Consider the following 21,289-nt stretch of genomic DNA (forward strand, 5'->3'; position numbering starts at 1 on the left):
GGACTGCAGGGAGTTTGCGGGTCGGAGCTGCGTATGGAGACATGGGTGGGTATTCTTGTGCTACTGGGGCAAAGGCGTAGGGATTTATCACTAGAGATGTGTATTTCCCTGCTGCTGCATTCATTTCCGGGCCTCCATAGCCGTTTAGGCGGGGACTCGGGAGCGGCGATGGCGGCGGGTCCTGGAAGGGATTGGAGTGATTTGATGAAGCAGTGCTATTACGTGGCGAGCGTAATGAAAGAGCACGGTAGCCTCCAGCTCCTCCAGACATCGTTGGAACGCCACCTCCCGCTTCAGCATCATCAGCTCCTGGTACAGGAGGATCGTATAGGTAAGCGACCTCTGGGTAAACACTGCCCGCGCTGTTGCGCTTAGCGGCGTTAGTGTGGTAGCGGCGGACAAGGAAGAGAGCTGCGACAAGAGCAATGACTAGACATGCTGCACCTCCAATAACAATACCAGCCGTTTGAGGTTTCGACAGAGGCGGGGGTTTAACATCATCGCCTCCCGCAGCTGCAGTGGTTGATGAAGCTGCAGCTGGCGCCGTTGTGCTTAACAGGAAGCCTGTAGGCACCGATATAGTTGCTATGCCTCCTGAAGCGAGTGTTGCTGTATCCGTAAGAAGTGTTGATGCTCTAGATGATGCTGCAGATGGATCTACAGAACCTGTAGAGCTAAGGACACCTGTGCTGCTTGCGGCTAAGCTAGGCGCAGTTGTTGTAAGGGAATTGATATCAGTAATACCGCTTGACACAAGGGAGACCTGAGAGGATGTGGCAAGAGTATCAACTAGGGTTACGGATGAGCTGATTGCACTAGGGTTTGATGCCACAGAGTCGGACGCAGATGAATTGATCGAACTCGAGATCCCTTGAGTTGAGCCTGGCAGAGGCGAATCTGAGATAGGTGTCGATGACGGCAAGGCAGTGGTAATCGTCGGGGTATTTGTTGGAATTTCGCTTGCGGGAATGAAGGTAGGTCGGTCTGTCACCAAGGACGAAGTATCGGTTGGGACAGCAGTTGGACTGTTAGGCAGTGAAGATGGGATGGTGGAAGGTTCGATAATCGTGGACGACGCAATAGATGGCACCGACGATGGAAGAGAAGGTTCGGATGATGCGGGAAGCAAGGTTGATGTTGCACTGTTGAGGCTCGACTCAAACGGTCCAGTTTCTGTAGCTTGCGACTTGACCACTTGCGACGATAGGAAGTTAAGGCCATCTGAAGAAGATGGTGACGAAGCAGGTAGTGATGCAGATCCAGTGCCGGAAGCGCCCACAAGCGAGACCCCAAGGGAGCCGCTCACAGCGGAGTGTGGATCTGGCTCAGTGGTGGACGTGGAGAGTGGTGGGACTTGTGTTGGAAGGACCAGTGTCTCTGGCACAATGACGCTACCAATAGGAGTACTGGCTGGGGTATCAGTCTGGATGGAAGGCAAATTTGTAACGATTGACTTGACTTCTGACGTTGGGATCGGAAGGCCGGTAGGATTGGACTGTGATGGGACAGGCAAGCCTGTAATGACCGAGCCGACAGAACTTTGAGTCTCAGACACAAGACTTAGTGGATTAGGGACCGGAAGGTCAGTTGGATTGGACTGTGATGGGAGAGGCAAGCCTGTAATGACCGAGCCGATAGAACTTCGAATCTCAGACACAAGACTTAGTGTATTAGGGACCGGAAGGCCGGTTGGATTGGACTGTGATGGAAGAGGCAAACCTGTAATGATCGAGCTGACAGAACTTCGAATCTCAGTAGGGACCGGGGCGGAGAGACTCTGTCCACCGTTGACCGGATCTGGATTGATAGCCATCGTTGAAGTTGGAACTGAAGCAGAGCCGGTAAACGTACTGGGCTCAATAACACTGGCGGTAAAGGAGTTTTCTCCAGGTTGTATGTTCGACTGAGAAGGTAAATTTGCGATTGATGAAGTACCATCTGTCTTTCCTTCTGATTGAGTAGGGCTGGTCGGCAATGGAGCCTCTGATCCCTGATTGGTGGACTCGGGCTTTCCTTGTGTCACACCAGTTGGTTCACTTGGGCGTACATTAGATGTAGGCGAAGGAGCTTGTGTGGGGGGTTGTTCCGTCGCAGATGAAGCAGTCGGCACATCAGAAGCCTCAGGCTTTGTCGTAGCACTGGTCGGATTTTCTGGCTCTGATCTGCTCTCGGAGGTTGGCATGTTAGTTGGAACAACATCAGGCGGTTTCAACTGTGAAGTTGATGATAGCCTCTCGGTCGTAAACACTGAGGATTTCGCTGAATCCAAATTTGATGGAGGTAGGTTGATCGAGTGAGTAGGATCCTGTTTTAGCTGACTGGTTACGGGGCTCGATGTTTCTGATGGCCGTGCGCTTGAAGGGTCCTGGATTACTGATGACTCCTTTAGCGATGGTAGCGCGCTGCTGGCTGGAGAATCGCTGGTAAGAGGCGCTTGCGAGGATGGCACACTTGGTGGAGATTGAGTTGAAGGCTGAAGAGCAACCGTGGTAGACCGCTCCTGCACTCGTGAGGTAGGTCCAGCGCTAGAAGCTGAAGCAATGGATGCCGGTACCTGCCCAGATGTAGACTTCGGTTGGGAAGATGGAGGAGCAGCAGACGAAACCTCAGCTGTTGATGAAGGCTTTTCAGGTTGCGGTGTTACAATACTGCTTCGTTCCGACTCACTGACTGCTGTGGACGACTTTACTGGCTCTAGCTGAGTACTAGCAGGAGGGGCAGTAGACTTAGGAGCCTCTGATACTACTACAGAGGACTTGTCGACCTGGGACTGTGCTGGAGGGGTGAATTGCACCGACGAGATTGGAGGCTCATCACTCGTTACAGCGATGACAGTACTCTCTGGAGGCGCTGATGTCGCAGCCTCCGACTCTTGAATCCCTTTTGGCGAGGTTGTCACCTCAGGTACCGCAGGTCTTGTTGTATTGTCGAACCGCCTCCAATAGCGGAGCACACCTGCGACAGGCACCACTTCATCTATACCAACTACTGTTAGCATAATTCTCATAACTAATATAGAACATATTAAAAGCATACCTTGGCCGTGGGAAGCTGCATTAGTTGGAGCTACGAGTAAAACCGTGTAGAGAAGGACCAAATTTGCCTTGAACCACATGGCATTGTCGATAAAAATGAGTGACAGAAAATGACAGCAACACAACGACAAGAGACTGAAACAAGAGGAAGAAAGCTATCAAGTCCTTTTCATGGTCTCTGCGACCTGCGAAGGCCGACAGTATATTATGGTGGCTGCAGCTTTGAATCCGTCAGGTTGGGACCGTTTTGGGATGGACATCCTTGCACGAATTGACATGGATGGTTTTCGGGGTTGAGGCTGAGCCCCATCCACCCAGTGCCTCCAAGAATATTCCCACGTCAGCTAACAATAGAACCACCACCAGAATCGAATAGAAGCACTAAAAGCTCACATCCAAGCGAGGAAAGCGACGGACAAGAATGGCAGAGCTCACCTGTACGTCAGAAGCTTGAATTCCACTCTCTTTTGTGCCGCCCAATGCGCTCCCTCTTCCAAGTTGCCAACCGGCCTCTTGATCAGGAACAGGCATTTCGAAACCTTGCCGACGCTGACCATCCGGATCGTATATGGCGTTACTTGAAACGCCGTAATCGTACAGACTATTTCGCAGGAGAATCCCTTGGGGCGCATTCAGAGCTGTTGTATATTATCTTCTCGAGCGCCACTCGATATTTTCTACAAATCGCGAGGGCCGGCTGTTGGTGCATGGCCCCATTTATTCATTCAAAAGTCTGTCATGAGACAAGGTGGGCGCTAGGGTGAAGAAAACCTGATATGTGGCAAGGGAAGCGCATAGCGCGTTCGATGACTGAAATCAGCCTGTCTCTTTCGAACATCTGTTCACGCCTCAAGGTACAGCCAGCCCCGCGAATCCCACGGATTCACGGTTTCAAACTCTGTCCTTAAGGCAGCCTTGCCACTCACTACGCCACAGCAGTTGTTGCCTTCACAGTGACAATATGTGCCATCCTATCACGAATGAATTCTTGGAGCCATGTGGGAAGCGCGCGAATGGATGCAGCGATGTTAGGGCCGAGTATGACCTGCCCACCTTTTGCAGAGATAATTTGCTTGGCCATGGCTTCGGCGACATCCTTTGGGTCCATAACTGGCCCTCTGATTCCCTTTTCAATTGCCCTGATCAACCTAGTTCTTGTCCAATTGGGATATACAATTGTTGTCTTGATCTGGGGGCAGCTGTAACGGTGTTTCAACTCCTGCGTAAGCCCCTCATGGAATGCTATGAGGCCGGCCTTGGTGCAGCTGTAGTCAGTCATTCCTGCTAGGCCAAAAAACGCAGCTAGACTTGCAACACTCATTATGTGGCCTTTCTTCTTGGCAATCATGTCTGGCAGGAACTCCTGAACCGTGTTCCAGTGGCTGAGGAGGTTGACTTCGAAGATGGTCCTGAGGCCCTCTGGCGATGACTCGAGAATGGTGTTGGCATTGCCTATTCCAGCGTTGTTGACCAAGATGGAAGGGGAACCAAAGTCTGAGCGTATCGCTTCACCGGCCTCGTGGACTTGAACACGAGAAGTAATGTCACATTTGTAGAAATTGATGCTGTTGGATTCCTCTGCCGGGAGTGTCAGATGGCCACGCAAGTGATCCGATTCTCCAGCGAAGGACATACCAGATAGGAAGACGTCTGACAGGGGTTCGACATCCAGAACGGCAACTCTTATACCGTAAGACACCAGTGTTTTTACTACCATAGCGCCAATTCCTTTAGAACCACCAGTGATGACAGCCACCTCATTTCCCCAATTCCAAACGCTCTTGTCATCTTTCCAAATCCACTTATCCTCTGCCCAGCGGCTAAGCTCGGTGTTGACCTCACAGACAAGACAGAGTGCCAAGAGCCAATTCAGGATGGTGACGAGCAATTCATGTTGGTCTTCTGAAAGAGGCAAGAAATTCGGACCCGGGAAAGCCCATGCAGAATTCAGGAGAATGAGGGCTGCTACAAAGCCGAGGCTTCGGATCATGTCCGTAGCTTAGAGTTGGAGGAGCAGAAGAAGATGGACGAATGAACGATGCGTGTGAAGTGTTTCAGACAACCCAAAAGGCTGCTTGGCAATACCACAAAAGGCGCTCGAGAGGAGAGACAGGGGTTCAGATTGAGTAGGAAGGCGTTGAATTAGGCGAATGCAGAAGGGGGGGAGTCCGTTGCGGAAATTGACGAACCTGGACAGCTAAGACGAGCTGTGATTGCTCGTTCAGGCTCTCAGCGCTTACGGATGAGCTCCGTCCGAGATCGAGCGTGAGGCGACTGGAGGGGAGTTGACGAAGCAGGCGAGCGGACTTTCCAAGGTTGTTGGTGGAGTCCGCCTGGGACATACCTCGGTCCGCCACCCGTGATTAGGTAACGCGAGCTACGGATTTTATCCTAGCAAAACTCTTCTGGCAACGTCCTGCGTGACCTTGCACATCTTGAGGAGAGAAGAAAGCTTCTGGAACATTTGACGCGTGTCCGTCCGCCGAATGCTCTCAATTCGGCTCTGCAGCTTTAGCGGGACACTGACGCCGTTCCTGTATCCTTCCCTATGCGATTCCACCTTCGTCGTCGCCCGCCAGGTCCGCCACCATAGACCACTGCCACTCTTCTTCAGATGTAGCTCTGCTGCCGCCCAGCACACTACTACCCGTGGCCCCCGCGATGCGGTCCCTACTAGGTTCGACCTGACGCCAGACGACTACGCCCTTACACCGTTTGCCGACCGATGTATCCTGACCGTTGAAGCCGGTTCAGGCGGACATGGCTGTGTTTCATTCGTTCGCGAGAAGTATATAGAAGAAGGCCCGGCCAATGGGGGCGATGGAGGAAGTGGGGGGAATGTCTATATACAGGCAATCCGCGGCGAGACTTCGCTGCACAAGCTTGCCCGCAGACGGCTCATCAAAGCTGGGAGAGGCCGGAATGGGCAAGGAAAGACAAAGGGGGGCGAAAGAGGCTCGGATGTATTAATCACAGTTCCGGTCGGAACCATTGTCAGAGAGATCCAACGACAGGATCCGGTCGCAGACGCAGAAGAAGCTGAGCGCAGAGCTCATTGGCACAGCAAGGAAGAGAATGTGGAGGAAATGAGGGGTATTTACAGGAGAGACAAGTGGCTGGTGTTTCCAGGAACGGTCCCCTCGCAACTAGCCAAGATGGAGTTTCCTGCCCTCCCGAAACCACGACGATCGCACCTTGCAGCGGTTCAGCCCGAGTCTCCAATATGGCTAGACTTGGACAAGCATATGGAGGCGCCAATGCTACTTGCGGCTGGCGCGATGGGCGGCCTCGGCAATCCGCATTTTATGACACCATGTTCGCCAAGACCGAAGATGGCCACGCGAGGAGACGAAGGCATGAAGCTCTCACTGCAGCTCGAGCTGAAGATTTTGGCCGATCTTGGGCTCGTGGGCATGCCGAATGCTGGGAAGAGTACCCTACTTAGGGCACTCAGCAACAGCCGAGCGCGGGTGGGCAGCTGGGCATTTACCACCCTCCAACCCAACGTTGGCACAGTCGTCTTAGACAATCATAAGGGCCGCCCCGCTGTCTGGAAACGTGGGAAAGATGGCGAACTGAAGGAGAACTTCACGGTAGCTGACGTTCCAGGGCTCATCGAAGATGCACATCTTGACAAGGGGCTGGGTCTAGGTTTCTTGCGTCATGTCGAGCGTGCAGCTGTCCTCGCTTTCGTTGTTGATCTATCGGCCGGAGATGCCGTTAAATCGTTGCAACTTCTTTGGCGAGAAGTGTCAGAATACGAAAATTTGCGGGGAAAAGAGTTGAATGCCGAAACTGAGCGCAGGATGGTTACCTATAGACCTCCAGGAAGCCGACTTCGAAGGTCTGAAGAGTATGAAGATTGGGAGCGATTGGACTTGAGCTCGTCGCCGGAATTTCTCCCCTTTGTTACGCAAACACCCATTTCATCAAAGCCCTGGTTTGTTGTGGCGACAAAGGCCGACCTGCCGGATACCGAGGCGAACTACGATGCTCTACAGGAGTATCTACATAGTGTGAAGAGCGGTGTGCAGCCTCATCCGAGTAGTCGCAAGAACGCGTGGAAGCGCGATGTACAAGCCGTACCTATCAGTGCAATTAGAGCCGAGGGTGTTGACGTTATTCCTCAACTGGTCATGGATTTGCTGGAAGAATGATACCCATTTTGGATGCGCATATATGCATGTCGACGTATTTCGCATTCAATCCTGCAGCCCTTCTGCTTCTTCGTGTTTGCGTGCATCGTTCGCAGGATCGCCACAATTCCACTCAAAACACTTTCCTAGAAATCATCTTCCCACTCCCACTTTGATCCCAAATTCAACACTCTCATCCTTCCCATCTCTCCTCATCGCGGAAATTATTCCTCGCATTCCCACGACGTCATCTCCACGAGCCATTTAAGCAACACTGCAGCAGTGCTGCGCAGGTACCCGCCCACATAAGCATCTCATTCCTCAAACGCTGACCCCATGACCGATCTAGAAACTGCGCGGAACCGACAAGGATTGCAGCTGAAACATGAAACGAGATCTCATCCATTTTAACAACTTCCCTAGTCCCTGCGGTGAATGCAATGGAATGCTGTGATTCTCGTGTCCAGGAACACAAACCTCCACTTCTCGTCGATTTTGTTATCATGCATGATTATCGATCCTTGGAGTCTTCTGTTCTCGTCAGCGACGCTATAGATTCTCGTTCCTATCAATAGGATGGTTGAGCCATTAAGCGCGGGACTATGAGGCTGTGTCGGTGGTGGTAGGTATTTTCGCTCTTCACGAATCGAGTCGACCCCAATTCAGTCGACCCACCCTCGAACGGTCGGTCCCTCACCATCAATATTCCTTCAGCCTCGCTTTCACATCGCCTCATCTCCGCAGACACACGTAATTAAAATACTTGTCCGCGTGACTGTCCAGAACAAGGCTGGTCTTTGTTCTCGTACCACGGACTTCGGTACGCTGCTTGGACCGGATGTCGTATTGCAGGCAACCCAGCCTCCACTGAATGCAAAGGCCATGCGTTCTGCACAACCAACCTCGTCCATTATGAGGCTGGCAACGCTGCACAGATGCACGCAATACAACCGCATTTCCTCTCTTGGGCGTTGGTGATATTAGTGGTTAACCCCAGAGGAGCTGGTGATTTCGGTAAGTCAGGATGGACGGAGATGAAAGAATGTGCGCAATGTGTTCAACGCTCATTCCTCTATTGGAATTGGAAAATGGGTTTGAGATAATTATCATGTAGCCAATTTGTAATGTAGGAGTGTTCAGTCTCAACATTCCTATATCAATATGCACACCAGAATTCAATCGATCGATTCCGGAATCCTACAATTCTGTGCGTCTTGCCCCGCAAATACATTTCAATCATTTGCTTTCCTAAAGCAGAATCTTGCATGTCCGACCATCTCTGCATCTCTCAAAGCAGAATTCGATACTTCTTTTCGCCCCCCCGCATAACCCATATGCGAGACCAGACGCTTATTCAGTAGGGGCCGTGTAAATCGCCTTTCTATCAGGTGCTCTCTCATCTGCACATCTCCCATTCAATGATTTGCCGTGTTCAATGTCGGGTATTCCAAGTCGTGAGCCAGAACATACACTGGAGCTTGGGCATGGGTATGAGGTGGCCTGAGGATTTTGTGCTTTATTGGAAGAATGCCATAATAGTAGTATGGAGCTTATGAATTACACTCTTAAGTATGATGCAGCATTCCTGCTGCGATGACCAAAAAGGCACAAATCACGTGTGGAGGCCTTATCGGCAACGCGGTTGCGAAAAGCATAGCTGCACATCTAGTCTCCATTATCATGCAGCCTTTATATCTGTCAGAAATAGACCTCTAAATCCTAATAAGTCATCTTGAAGCCCCAAAAGAGCGCCCGCCAAAAAGCAACGATGGCCACTCCGCCTCCATTTTCCACTATCATGCATCCCAGCGTCTCAAAGCAGACAAAAAAACTGCTTCCGACACCGGGAATCGAACCCGGGCCTTGCCGGCACTACTTGAGTGTTAGACTCTCGATGAGAGCGGCAAATCCTAGCCACTGAATACGTGTTAGGATAATGTATTGAAACACGATAACTTCATGTACTGACCTAGCTGTAGGTTTATTAGCAGGTAATTGGAAGATGGGGAGAGAGATGCGTACACCATATCGGATTTAATCGAATTATAGAAATTGCGAAAATAATTAAATCTATATTGGTAGAAATTTTGGGATCCGAAACCGCGGGGTTAGTGCGGTGAGGTCATGGGCTTTGTAGTCCGCTACAGATCACTTGATTTACACTTTGTTTGCTGCAATTCAGAGAATTAGACCTTGGTTCGGCAGTACATCGCTGGTTCAATGGTGGTTCAGAGAACCGATCGCAGCGCCACTTTCATAAAAAAAACACCATCAAATACCAACGGAGTAACCTTGAATATATTCACTTCTTCGATAATCCGCTTTCTAGAGAGACTTCAGGTCCGGATACCTTGGCCCTGTGGCCAAGTCCACGGTCAAGGTTGTATCGCAGATCTGAAAATCTATGGGCGATTCTGGGCCTCATTCCAACCCAAGCTTTGTCACGAAGTAACAAACCTGGATTCACTTCGTTCAAGTCAATTCACTGTTAGAAGAGTGCGAATATGACCCCAAACTCTGAAAAGCTTGAGAAGTCCCGAGTGTGGCTTTCCTGAGTGGGTAAGTTATGACTCCTGCCCGACATCGCTCGGAGCTCCCCTGCCCCACTACAAAAAGTCCCCGCGATCCAATTCACAGACCAACTTCGACACCAACGGTAATATATTTCCACTCCCATAACTACAATAGTATGGCTCGGCAATCACCCTTCGATCTATCCAAGTGCGCAAGACCAAACATTCTGGCATTGGAGCCATATCGATGTGCAAGAGAGTAAGTGAAGCTCAATTGGACTTTGCTTAGGGAGAGAGATCATGACACAGCTAGTGACTATAAAGACGACGGCACGAATATCCTCCTAGATGCAAATGAGAATGCGTATGGACCTGGCCTGGCACTCGGAAATGACGGGAAACTACTCAATAGAACTACTAATGGCGCATCGAATTCATCAAGCGCGATTGATGTGGATTTGCTCGGATTGAATCGATACCCAGACCCGTAAGACTCCGCGCCCACGCCCAGACACAGCTTTACCTCCTTTCTCATGTGTGGTGCGTGCTAATTTGTATTCTCGAGGATAAAGCCACCAACTAGAACTCAAACAAGGCCTCTGTAACCTTCGCAACACCCACGCCCATACGCCCAAAACCCTTACACCCAACCACCTCTTCGTCGGCGTCGGCTCCGATGAAGCTATCGACGCCCTACTTCGCGCCTTCTGCGTCCCTGGTATGGACAAGGTCCTTGTATGTCCACCTACATATGGAATGTACAGCGTCTCTGCGCAAGTCAACGATGTTGCCCTAGTAAAAGTACCGTTGCTCACACATGGATTCGGACTTGACGTACCCGGCATAACATCTGCACTGTCGAAGGATATGAGTATAAAGCTGGCATATCTCTGTTCGCCTGGAAACCCCACTGGTGCATTACTCAAGAAGGACGACGTGCGGAAGATTCTAGAACACGAGACTTGGAATGGTGTCGTCGTGCTAGATGAAGCATATATCGACTTCGCGCCCGAAGGCTCAAGTCTTGCGGAATGGGTCACCGAGTGGCCAAACCTCGTCGTCATGCAAACTCTCTCCAAAGCATTCGGTCTAGCAGGAATTCGACTTGGGGCAGCGTTCACAGATCCGGCGATTGCAAGGGTGTTGAACTCAATGAAAGCGCCGTATAATATCCCGAATCCGACTAGTCAACTAGCAAAGGCTGCACTGAGTCCGAAACATTTAGAGGTCATGCGAAAGAATAAAGATCTGATATTGAAGCAGAGGGATAGGATGCTGAAAGAGCTACCGAAGATACCAGGAGTAGGGAAATTTTTGGGGGGGACGGCGTCGAATTTCTTACTCGTGGAGATGCTAGATGCGCCTGCGGAAAAGGGCGGGAAACCATCGAATGAAACTGCTTTGATGGTATATGAGGGACTAGCGGAGGAAAAGGGTGTTGTGGTTAGGTTTCGAGGGAAGGAATATGGATGTCTGGGATGTTTGAGGATTACGGTTGGAACAGAGAAAGAGGTTGATAGATTCCTGGAGGAAATCAAGATTGTGCTGCAGAGTATTTTTAAGGGTACGGGGAAGGTAGAACCTAAAGAGGAAGAGAGGAGGGAGAATGAAGCGAATGCTGTGATTGCTTGAGATGGAAGGCTGGAATTTTGGGGAGAAAAGCTGACCTGTTATTGGGCTCTTACTGTGATCTAGGACGAATATTTGAGGAGAGATATTGCTCTCATATTCCGGAGTGAAAAGTCGAGAACCGTATTTCGAAGGATAATGGGCATTTACAATAGTGCAGAAAAGTAGCAGTTCTAGAGATGGTAGTGATTATCACACCATCGCCATGCAAGTCTGACACGATAACTGCACCCCTCGATGATAACTCAGCAGCCGCAAACCTGAACAAATTCTCACGCCTCCACATCAGTGATCCACACACAATTTCTCGAACCGAGAGATGAATTCGCTCGCCTCCCCTTTTGAGGCAATATTCCGGATGCAATCATACCCGTGGATTTCCCCACTTTTAGTCAAATTAACCCGGGATGTCGCATTTATACCAGAAAGCCAAAATAATTCTTGCTCTCGAATCATGAGGCGTTGATGTACAAATTTTATGGATGTTCCAGGAGAATAGTCCTTATGCCACTCCCGACGCCCTTCACGCATGAAGAGAGAGTTGTTGAGTTTGAAACCATGGTGGTAGACGTTCCCCTTCGCTTCAAGCTCCAAATTCGACCGTTAGGGAATTGTCAAACTTGTAAGGGATCTCCAGTCCAGAGTTCTAAAATATCGTGAAGCATGTTAACGAGCAGATTAGCCTTCCTTTCCAGGAAGAAGGGGGCTAGTCCTAATTAGGAATGATTACGTAACAGCTCGCTTACGCGCACAGCCGCCACAATAAACAATCTAACCAACCCAGCTTCACATCTCCTCCTGCCACGCCTACTAACCCACCTAACTAGGGCAGTGCAACCTTACTAGCTAATTCTAAACTGCTAAGAACACTATAAGTATACATCTTACTTTATCTATATATTTTAGGTTAAAATTTAATTAAAATAGCCTTTAACACTTTTTACTTACTTCTAACATAGTAAATTATGTCTAATAACACTATAATAACACTAAATAATAACTAGTTATAACTTAATAATAAGCTTTTATTACTAAAAATTAATACTAAAGTTATTATTAATTTTTAAAGTAAAAGCTTAACTAGAAGCTAAAACTTTTTAGCTAAAAAGGCTAGTGCTAATAGTAATAGTAAGTTTTACTTTACATATATTATAATTTAAGGCTAATTAAGAAAAATAAAAGCGCTAAATAATAATAAACTTACTTTATTAAATAATATATTATTAGGACTTACTTTTTTACTTTTTATGCCTAATACATTCTAACTAGAAGACACGCAGTCTTGCCTAAGTCTAATAGCATTGCAGGCAGGACTAAACTAGACAGTGCCTGCCTACGCCTTTAGCTAGACTAGACTGTATAGCTTGCAGGGCAGCTAAAATTAGAGCTAGTAATAGTATAATAAAAGTGTAAGTAAATTTAGATTAATCTAGATTAATATAACTTAAAAAAAATTAAACTAATAATATTTTTTTATAGCCTACTTTTACTTATATCTAACTTATATTTAGCTATAGAGAACATTAGTAGCAATTTACTTATTAGCTAAGTTATAGACTATATCTACTACTATAAGGTCTATATCTGCAGGCCTAGGGTTAATATCTATAGGCTTAGAGTCTGTACTAGAACACTTAGTAGCCTTAATATAAAGCACTTTTATTTACTTTAGGTAAACTATACCTTTTCTAGCAGCAGTTTATGCCACTATATTTCTAGTATAGACATTACAGATATAGCATAGGTTAGGCCTTACCTACTCTAACTCTAATTATTTTGCTTTATTAAATAGATCTAGCTAAAGCTAGGTTAAAGCTAACTAAAAGTAAAAAAAAAAAAAAGATTATACTTTAGCTTAAACTTTTAAGTAGTAAATCTAAGTAGTTTAACTTTTTTATAAAGAACACTAATTTATATAAAATTATTAATTTAAAGCTGCTATATAAAAAAGTTTAGACTACTATAAAGATAATAAGACTCTTTAAGCACCTAATAAACTTTAAGTTTATAAAAAATTTAAACATAAAAGTTATAATAGCTTATTTAAAGTTAGTTAAAATATAAATAAATTAAGTTATTATAGTGTGTATATAAGTTAATTTTTTTTAAAATAGCTTTAACTTAGTTCTAATTAAAGTTACACACTCTAAAGTAGCTAAGGCACTAGTAGCTTTTATAGTAAGTTAGATCTTATAAGATCTTTACTAAAAATGCTTAAAAAAAAATAGTAAGTTTATCTACTATATATATATCTCTAACTATTTTAGCTATAGTTATGTAAATTATTACTATAGTATAAAAAGCAAAAGTTATAATTTTTAAAGTAAGTTATTTTTTTTCTAAATAAAATATACTTAAATACTAATATATATTAGCAGATTAAACTAAATTTATTAAATAAAATAAAGTCTATTAGCTAAAAAAAAAAAAAGTAATACTTAAAGATATTACTACTTCTCTAAAAAGCATCTCTACTTTATAAAAAAGTCTAGCTATGCTAACATCTACCCTAACACTAAAAGGGCCTAGATTAGCTTTAACTAAAGTAGATCTAAGCCTTTAAAAAGCTACTTTAGTTCTAATTTATAATAAACCTACTATTTCTTATAATCTAGTTATAGCTTTTATAATTAACTTATTTAGTTACTAAGTTCTAAAAACTAGAGCCTAGCCTATATAGTAAAATATGTACATAGCTCTACTAATTATAATTAAGTTATTCTAAGAAGTAATCTTTATAGATAATAAATTACTATAGTTCTAGTTTAGTTAGGTCTAGAACTAGATTAAAGATATAATAAAACTTATAATAAATAAGTGCATAAAACTTAGTAAAGTAATGCAGTCTTTATTATTCTAGTTTAACATAGTAGTAGACATTAGCATAGCTTTTAATGCTAAAGAAGGCCTAGCTAATAGTAATAAAAAAAAAGCAAAAAGGCTTATAAATAACACTAACATAGCTAAGAGTTAATCTAAAAAAGATAAAGACTTAAAAAATACTAATAATAAAAAGTTTATAGCTACTAATAATATAAAAGTTTCTACTAACACTTTTTTAAGTTTTAACCTTTTATTTATTAAAAAAGTTAAGACCTAATTAGCTATAAAATAATTTTATAATAAACACTTAATCTAGTTAAAGTTAAGTAATATTAAAAAAAAAAAAGTTAAGACTATAGTAAATAATCTAGGCTATACTAATATAACTATCTTTATAAAAGGCACACTAAAGAAGAGAAAATTCTTTAAAAAGTGTAAGCATAGGCTTAATAATTATTAGTATTTTTTTTTAGACTAATTAAAGTAAACTTTAAAAGCATTAAGTAAAGTTAGCAGAATTACTTTTAGTTTACTAGGTTTAGATAGTTAGTTTATTTTCTAGATAGATGTAAGTTAGTGTGGCAGCAGTTTACTTTAGCACTACACCTACTAACGCTTTTTTTGCTAGAGTTAATAGATTAACTTTATAATAATATACCTACTATATAAAAAACAGCGTTTATAATCTTATAATAAGTAGCTAATATAATTAGATTATAGGCTGCACATAACTATTCCTATAATAGATATAAAGTAAATTAGTAGCTATATATTATTAAGACTTTTAAAGAAATAATGCTAAAGCTTAAAACTTTAAACACTTATAAACTTTTTTAACTTTTTAAAGTAAGTAGTATTTTTATTAATTTAATTAGTAAAATGTTTTTTTTACTTTTAATATTAATTATCTGCCTTCCTTTTTTAACTAGACTAGTGCTAATAAGCCTAATCTATGCGCCTAATTGCCTAATAACAGATCTACACTAATTAGAGATCTTGTAACATGCTACTATTATAGTAGCTTATAAAAAAAAGAGAAGTAGAACTAAATATTAACTTTATTAAAAGTAAAAAAGTATTTTTATACTCTAGCTTATAATTTTCTAGCAATAACTAAAAATATTATGCTAATAAATAATATATAAAGCATTTAAAATTATAATAAATTTAGAGTATAATTAAAAAAAATTAAAAACTAGTTAAGATAACATACTTAATAAGCATTAAGCTAAACTTAATAAAAAGAGTTCTTTAATGTGTACTATTCTTCTAACCTTACACGCCTATACCTTAGCTAAAAAGTATGCTAGAAATAAAAGTTAAGCTTAAAATATAAGTCTTCTAGTTTAACTACTTTAGTATTATAAAACATAAGCTTTAAAAGCTTTATGTTATAGTTCTATATATAAGGTAGATAGAATTAGGTAGCATCTAGTAGATTACCTACTACCTAACTATAAACTAGTCTATCCTAGAGCGGCCACTCCTAGACAACAGTAGAGGGGAACTACATCTAGGACTAAAGCTGCCCTAGATAGGGCAGGTAGAGGCCGCAGTAACAGCCCTACTAACACTAATTTATTACACTTTTATTATTAACAAAAGGCTAGTCTAGGTTATAGTTAAAGTTAAAAAAAAATATTATACTTAAGTAAAATAGTAAAAAAATAATAAAGGTTCTAGTTTTATAAGAAAATTAGCTTATATAATAAAGTAGCATAAAAGTAGCTTATGTTAAAGTAGGTGTAGCTAATACTTCTCTTCTCTTGTCTAGTTAGACTATAATTAATGTAGGTAAAGTAGGTAGTTACAATATAATGCTAATTAAGCATTTTTTAAATAAATGTTTACTACTTAATACTTAGCATAATAGCTATAGGCCTAATAAGCTCTTTATGTATAAAAAAGTTAAAAAGTAAAATAGCCCTAGCAGATATGTACATAAAGAGTAACATAGCAAGCAGATAAAAGGCAAAATAATAAAAAGTATAATATAGTAGGTAAAAAGTAAGAAGAAAGTATTATAGTAAATTAAAAAAAATTAAACCTAATTTAAGAGGGCTAAGGCTAGATTTATTATTACACAAAGCTAAAACTAGATTTCTAGAGGCACTGCCTAAAATAAGATAGCGCAGGACTAATACAATTATAATAAAAGTAGACGTTACTAATAAAGCAAATATATAGTAGCAGGGCAGAAATGTACATGCACTGTACAAAGCAGTTTATAAAATAACTCTAAAATACATAATATTAACTACCTTGCCTATTAAACTAAGCAGAATTAGAATAGAGATGCTAGATATAGTAGTAACACATAAAAAAGCTATATATAACTAGCTATAAGTAAAGACAGAATGTTATAAGTTAACACTAATAATCTTAAGCAACTAACCTTATAACTTATTAATAGATATAGTAAAACAAAGTTAGACTAGAATCTAATACTAAATAATTAAAAAAAGTAAAGTATTATTATTCTTAGACACTAACTTTACACATATAATTATTTAAATCTAACTATTAAACTTACTACTAAGTATTCTACTAATAAAAAAAGGCGCTATCTAGCTAATAGCAGTAACTACAAAACATGTGCTATTACATAATCCTTACCCTAGATCTAGATTATATAAGAGCATAACAAAAACACTAACCTTTAGTTATAAAGTAGACAGAGAGAGGCTAAGTAGATTAAAGCTTTAGAGTAGGTCTTTTAGTAGTTAATTAATTCTGTCTAAAAAAAATTAGTAAACTTTATTAGTAAAGTAGAATTCTATTGCAACACCTTTAAAGCGCTTAAATAAAAAGTTATTTAAAAAATTAATAGTGTTATTTTAGACTACTAATATACACCTTTACTTTAATAAAAAAGTATAGACTTCTAGGTTAGTAAGTTTCTAAAGTAGATTAAGTAAATAGATATAGAAATAGAATGCAAATATAGACTAAAACTGCTAGATCTTAGAAAGAAGTGTAACAGACTTCTTATTACACCTAGCTAAGTCTAATATTTACTAAGTATATTCTTAGTTAGCAGGTTCTTACTTTATTTTTATATTCTTTGTTAGCTGTAGAACAGTAAAGTATAGCTATAAATAAGAGTTTTAAAGGTAGGCTTGTACAGTCTGTAACCTCTTACTGCGTAAAATAATAGAAAGGATCTAGGCAAAGTCCCCTCTTAACAGCACTAGAATACCTTTAAATAAAGAGTTGTTTTTTATAATATCCTATAGTATATAGTTAACTACTTTAAAGTAGTACTAGTGCTATATTAGAACTTTATCCTATATAATTAAATCTATCTAATAAATAAGGTCTATAGTAGAAGAGTCTACACGTATAAAGCAGGTAGATCTGTTTTTAATATTAATAAGTATCTTAAACTAATAATAAGCAGTGTAGCTACTAGAAAAAAAAAGCGCAGCAATGCTAGATAATGCTACGCACAAAATAATCTTGCGTTAGGTCTAAAGATAAGTGTAAATAGTCTTATATAAAAAAGTCTTTCTAGTTCTGCTAAAGCCCTAAATAAAGTAGCAACTAAATTATAGCATAGTAAAAATAGACTAAGTAATAGCATAAAAAACTTTTAGTTAGGCCTTATTTAGCTTATTATACATATTAGTATAATTAAGATTCTACTTTATAGTATTATAATTAAGCTGCTTAGCAACTAATAAATTAATAGCCTTTTGCACCTAATATTTCTATAGCATAAGCATATTAAAATTAGAAAAGTTTTTTTTAAATAACTTAAGCATAGCCTAGTTAATTAGCTATAGGCATAAATCCTTTATAAAATTAGTAATGCTAGAGAGCAACACTATTTATTCTAAGTAAAAAGGCAAGTTATTAGATAAATGTTAGAAGAACTTATTTTATAACACTATAAAATTACCTACATTTTTAAAGACTAAGGCCTAGAGAAAGACATAATATAACTTAAAAGTAAGTGCTAAATGCTAAAGCTTAAAAAATATATACTACTATAATTTATTCTTAACTAAGAGATTAAAAGCTAAATAAGTGTCTTTAAAAGTAAGTTAGATCTAACTATTAACTATGTAAAAATATTTAAAACTAATTATGCCTAAAATTTACATAAGAAGCATCTTAAAATAAAAACACTTTTTAAAAAAAGAACTATAAAAGTAGACATAACTAATAAAGTACTAATTACATTAGAACTAAGTTTATTTACTACTATTTTTCTCTAAATTCTAACAATACTAGGTTAGAAAATCCTAGTAAAAAAAATTACACTTATTTATATAAAAAGCATTATACTTTAACTATTTTATTAATAATAATTTTTTTTATTTAACTACAATCTTTACTTGTTTAGCACTGTCCTTATTATAAAAGGTAACTATATGCTGTTCTAGTAAATGCACTGCTAATTAAATAACAGAAGGCTTTTTTTTATAAACTTTAAACTTTATTAATTACTAAACAGCCTTAGTTAGTCTAATATAGCGCATGTTTAGATACTAGGCAACCTTGTTTTTTTACTAGATATAAATAACAACCTAATTAGTGCCCTTATAGATATACTTATATATATATTTAACTAACTTTATAGAGGCACAGACCTCTATGTTAACATGTGTGTTGTACTTATATAAAAAGTATAAACTATAAGGCACTACTTAGTAATTATTAACTATAACATTTTAACTACAACACTTTATAACCTAAGTTAAACTAAGTTAACACTAATATATAAGATAACTATCTCTACTAACTAAAGTCTTATTAGTGTATTTTTTTAGAAATTACTTCTAACAGGTTGCTTAGAGAGAACGCTCTGTAGTCTGCATACAGAGCATGCTAGGATTTAAGGTTTTACATAGCCTATAAACTATAGTAGTTTTAATAATGTTACTTAAAACTTTATTTAAATCTTAAGCTTTTATAAAGAGCTTAGCTTATATAACTTAATTAATAAAGTTTAAATTAAGAAACTAATTATAGTAATTATAACATAAAAAAAGTAAAATATAAGTATAAAGTAAACTCTACTTCTAGTACTTAATAGTATACATAATACTAGTATACTAGCTAAATACATAGTTAGTCTAGAGGTCTGCAAGAAGGGAGTTAAGACGCAGCTTAAAAACGCGCGCAACTAGATCTAGCTAATCTAATAGCTAAAAGAACGTACTAATCTCCTGCTCTAACTCTAGCTATTTAGAATTAGTAGTAAAAGTAATAAATAAAGTAAGTTAACTAAGCTTTTAAATAATAGCTATAAAGTTTTAATAACACTGCGTAATAAAGCAACTACTACTAATGTAACTTAAAAAAAATAGTCTAAATTTTAACTAAATTAGCCTAAAAGTTATTCTAATTTAATGCATTACACACTTTTTAATATAAATTAGCATGTAACTATCTTTAATTTACTGCAATCTACTGTAACTTTCTTTATTTACACTAAGCCTAGTAGTTAATAATAAATTACTAAAATAATAGACTATAATTAAAAGGCATAATAAAACTACTACACTAAGAAAATAAGTAAAATTAGTAATACTTAAAATTAGTTAGAGTATTCTAGGTGCAAGACATGCGTAAAGTACACAGCTATAAACTATAGTAAAACCTAAGAGTACCTTATAAAAATATTAAAACATAGTAAAGAGGCTAATATACTACATGTGTATGTTTTATTTTTTAGTATAGAGACTAACAGTGTCTTAAATTAAGGCTAGGTTAGTAGTAAAAAATAAAATCTTAGTTATAATTTTTAACTAGCTTATTATAAACTAAAGCAGTAATCTTTTTAGTAATAAGTAAGTTTTCTTAACATTAATTAGCCCTAGCCTATATAATTAACTATAGTTATAAATTAAGAGTAATTTATAATTTCTTATTTTACTTATAAGCTTACTATAACTACTTATGTGTAGTTTTATATATTTTAATCTAAGAATTATTATAATCTGTCTTAACTATTTATAGCAGCTGTGTAAGTATAGTTAGATTAAAACTACTATTAGCCTAATACCTTATACACGCACTATTAGCCTAGGCAGGATTGTAAAAGTACAGCTGTGTGTAAAAAAAGATGTCCCCCTTAGTAGGCTTTAATAGGCTGTGCATATAGTATATCTTCTTTATAATCTAAAAAACTTTTACGCCTATGCTACACACACTTTAATTTATTTATTTATAGTTAGCTAACATAAAAGCTAAAGCTATATTATATAATTAAAAATGCTTCTAAAAGAATTTACTAAGTAAGTGCCTACTCTATAAAAGATAACATAGAAATAAAGGTAGATCTAGAAAAGTTAAAAAGTTAATATTACTTATTAAGCAACATATAAAGTACTAAAAAGAATCTGCTTAACTCTTATTAACTTACTTTTTAGGCTAGTAAAAGGCACTGTAGTTAAAACAGCTACTTATAGAATTCTACATTAAACTAAAGTTAATAAAAGTAATATAGTTTATAGTAGTAATAATATATACCTTTAGTAAATTATCTTATAAGAGACTAGCCCTTAGTTACTTCTAATCTCTACACATAAATAAAAATAAAGCAGGCTAATCTAAAGTATGTTAAAAAAGTAAAGATTAAATAAGTCTTTATAAAGTTAGCTATATATTATAATAATGTATATATATAGATAGTGTAGAAAAAGTAGAAGTTAGCATAAAAAACTTAAAAAAAGTTAATTATATATTATAATAAATCTAGACAGATAGCATAGAAAAAGTAAAAAAAAGCATAAAAGTCTTAAAAAGGTCTTAATATGTATAAAATAATTAATTAAGCACTAGTGTTCTACTTAATACAGTGTTACACCTAGCATGTGCAGGTTAGCCCTAGCATAGACCTAATTAGACTATAGTAGCGCAAGCTTAAACACATTTTAAAAGTTATACATTAAAGTTAACATTAGCTAATAGCTAACACGCCTAAATAAAACTAAATATAAGTGCTAAAAAATATAATAATTATAATAAAGTAACATACTACATAGCTATATCTATTACACTAGTAATAAAAAGCTCTAACTTTATTAGTAAAGAAGTTAAAGAGAGGTCTATAGTTATTATAGACTAGGTAGAAAGTAGGTAATAAGTCTATATAGTAATAATATAAAAAAATAACACTATATAATAAAAAAGAAAAAATAAG

At 39.1% G+C, this 21,289-nt stretch overlaps 4 protein-coding genes across 4 annotated transcripts; 3 read left to right on the forward strand and 1 right to left on the reverse strand.

Annotated features, from left to right (window-relative positions):
• Positions 1–3,314: 3,314 nt before the first annotated feature.
• Positions 3,315–3,879, forward strand: BDR25DRAFT_85418 (uncharacterized protein). The gene has a single exon (XM_033699151.1). It carries the CDS (start codon positions 3,515–3,517, stop codon positions 3,797–3,799), a length of 285 nt encoding a protein of 94 aa, XP_033542441.1. The 5' UTR covers positions 3,315–3,514; the 3' UTR covers positions 3,800–3,879.
• An 81-nt stretch (positions 3,880–3,960) lies between these two features.
• BDR25DRAFT_239366 (NAD(P)-binding protein) lies at positions 3,961–5,025 on the reverse strand (the record flags this gene model as incomplete). Its single annotated transcript, XM_033685675.1, has 2 exons — positions 3,961–4,613; positions 4,671–5,025. 2 exons carry the CDS (start codon positions 5,023–5,025, stop codon positions 3,961–3,963), a joined length of 1,008 nt encoding a protein of 335 aa, XP_033542442.1.
• Positions 5,026–5,277: 252 nt separating this feature from the next.
• On the forward strand, positions 5,278–7,192 carry BDR25DRAFT_336992 (GTP-binding protein Obg/CgtA; the record flags this gene model as incomplete). The annotated part of the gene is made up of 2 exons (XM_033693152.1): positions 5,278–5,300; positions 5,545–7,192. The coding sequence occupies 2 exons, from the start codon at positions 5,278–5,280 to the stop codon at positions 7,190–7,192; spliced, it is 1,671 nt and encodes a 556-aa protein (XP_033542443.1).
• Positions 7,193–9,835: 2,643 nt separating this feature from the next.
• Positions 9,836–11,478, forward strand: BDR25DRAFT_270285 (histidinol-phosphate aminotransferase). The gene is made up of 3 exons (XM_033687201.1): positions 9,836–9,943; positions 9,998–10,171; positions 10,257–11,478. The coding sequence occupies exons 1-3, from the start codon at positions 9,861–9,863 to the stop codon at positions 11,314–11,316; spliced, it is 1,317 nt and encodes a 438-aa protein (XP_033542444.1). The 5' UTR covers positions 9,836–9,860; the 3' UTR covers positions 11,317–11,478.
• The last annotated feature ends 9,811 nt before the right edge of the window (positions 11,479–21,289 follow it).

The sequence above is a fragment of the Lindgomyces ingoldianus genome (genome assembly GCF_010093535.1).
Source record: "Lindgomyces ingoldianus strain ATCC 200398 unplaced genomic scaffold BDR25scaffold_38, whole genome shotgun sequence".
NCBI lineage: Eukaryota > Fungi > Ascomycota > Dothideomycetes > Pleosporales > Lindgomycetaceae > Lindgomyces > Lindgomyces ingoldianus.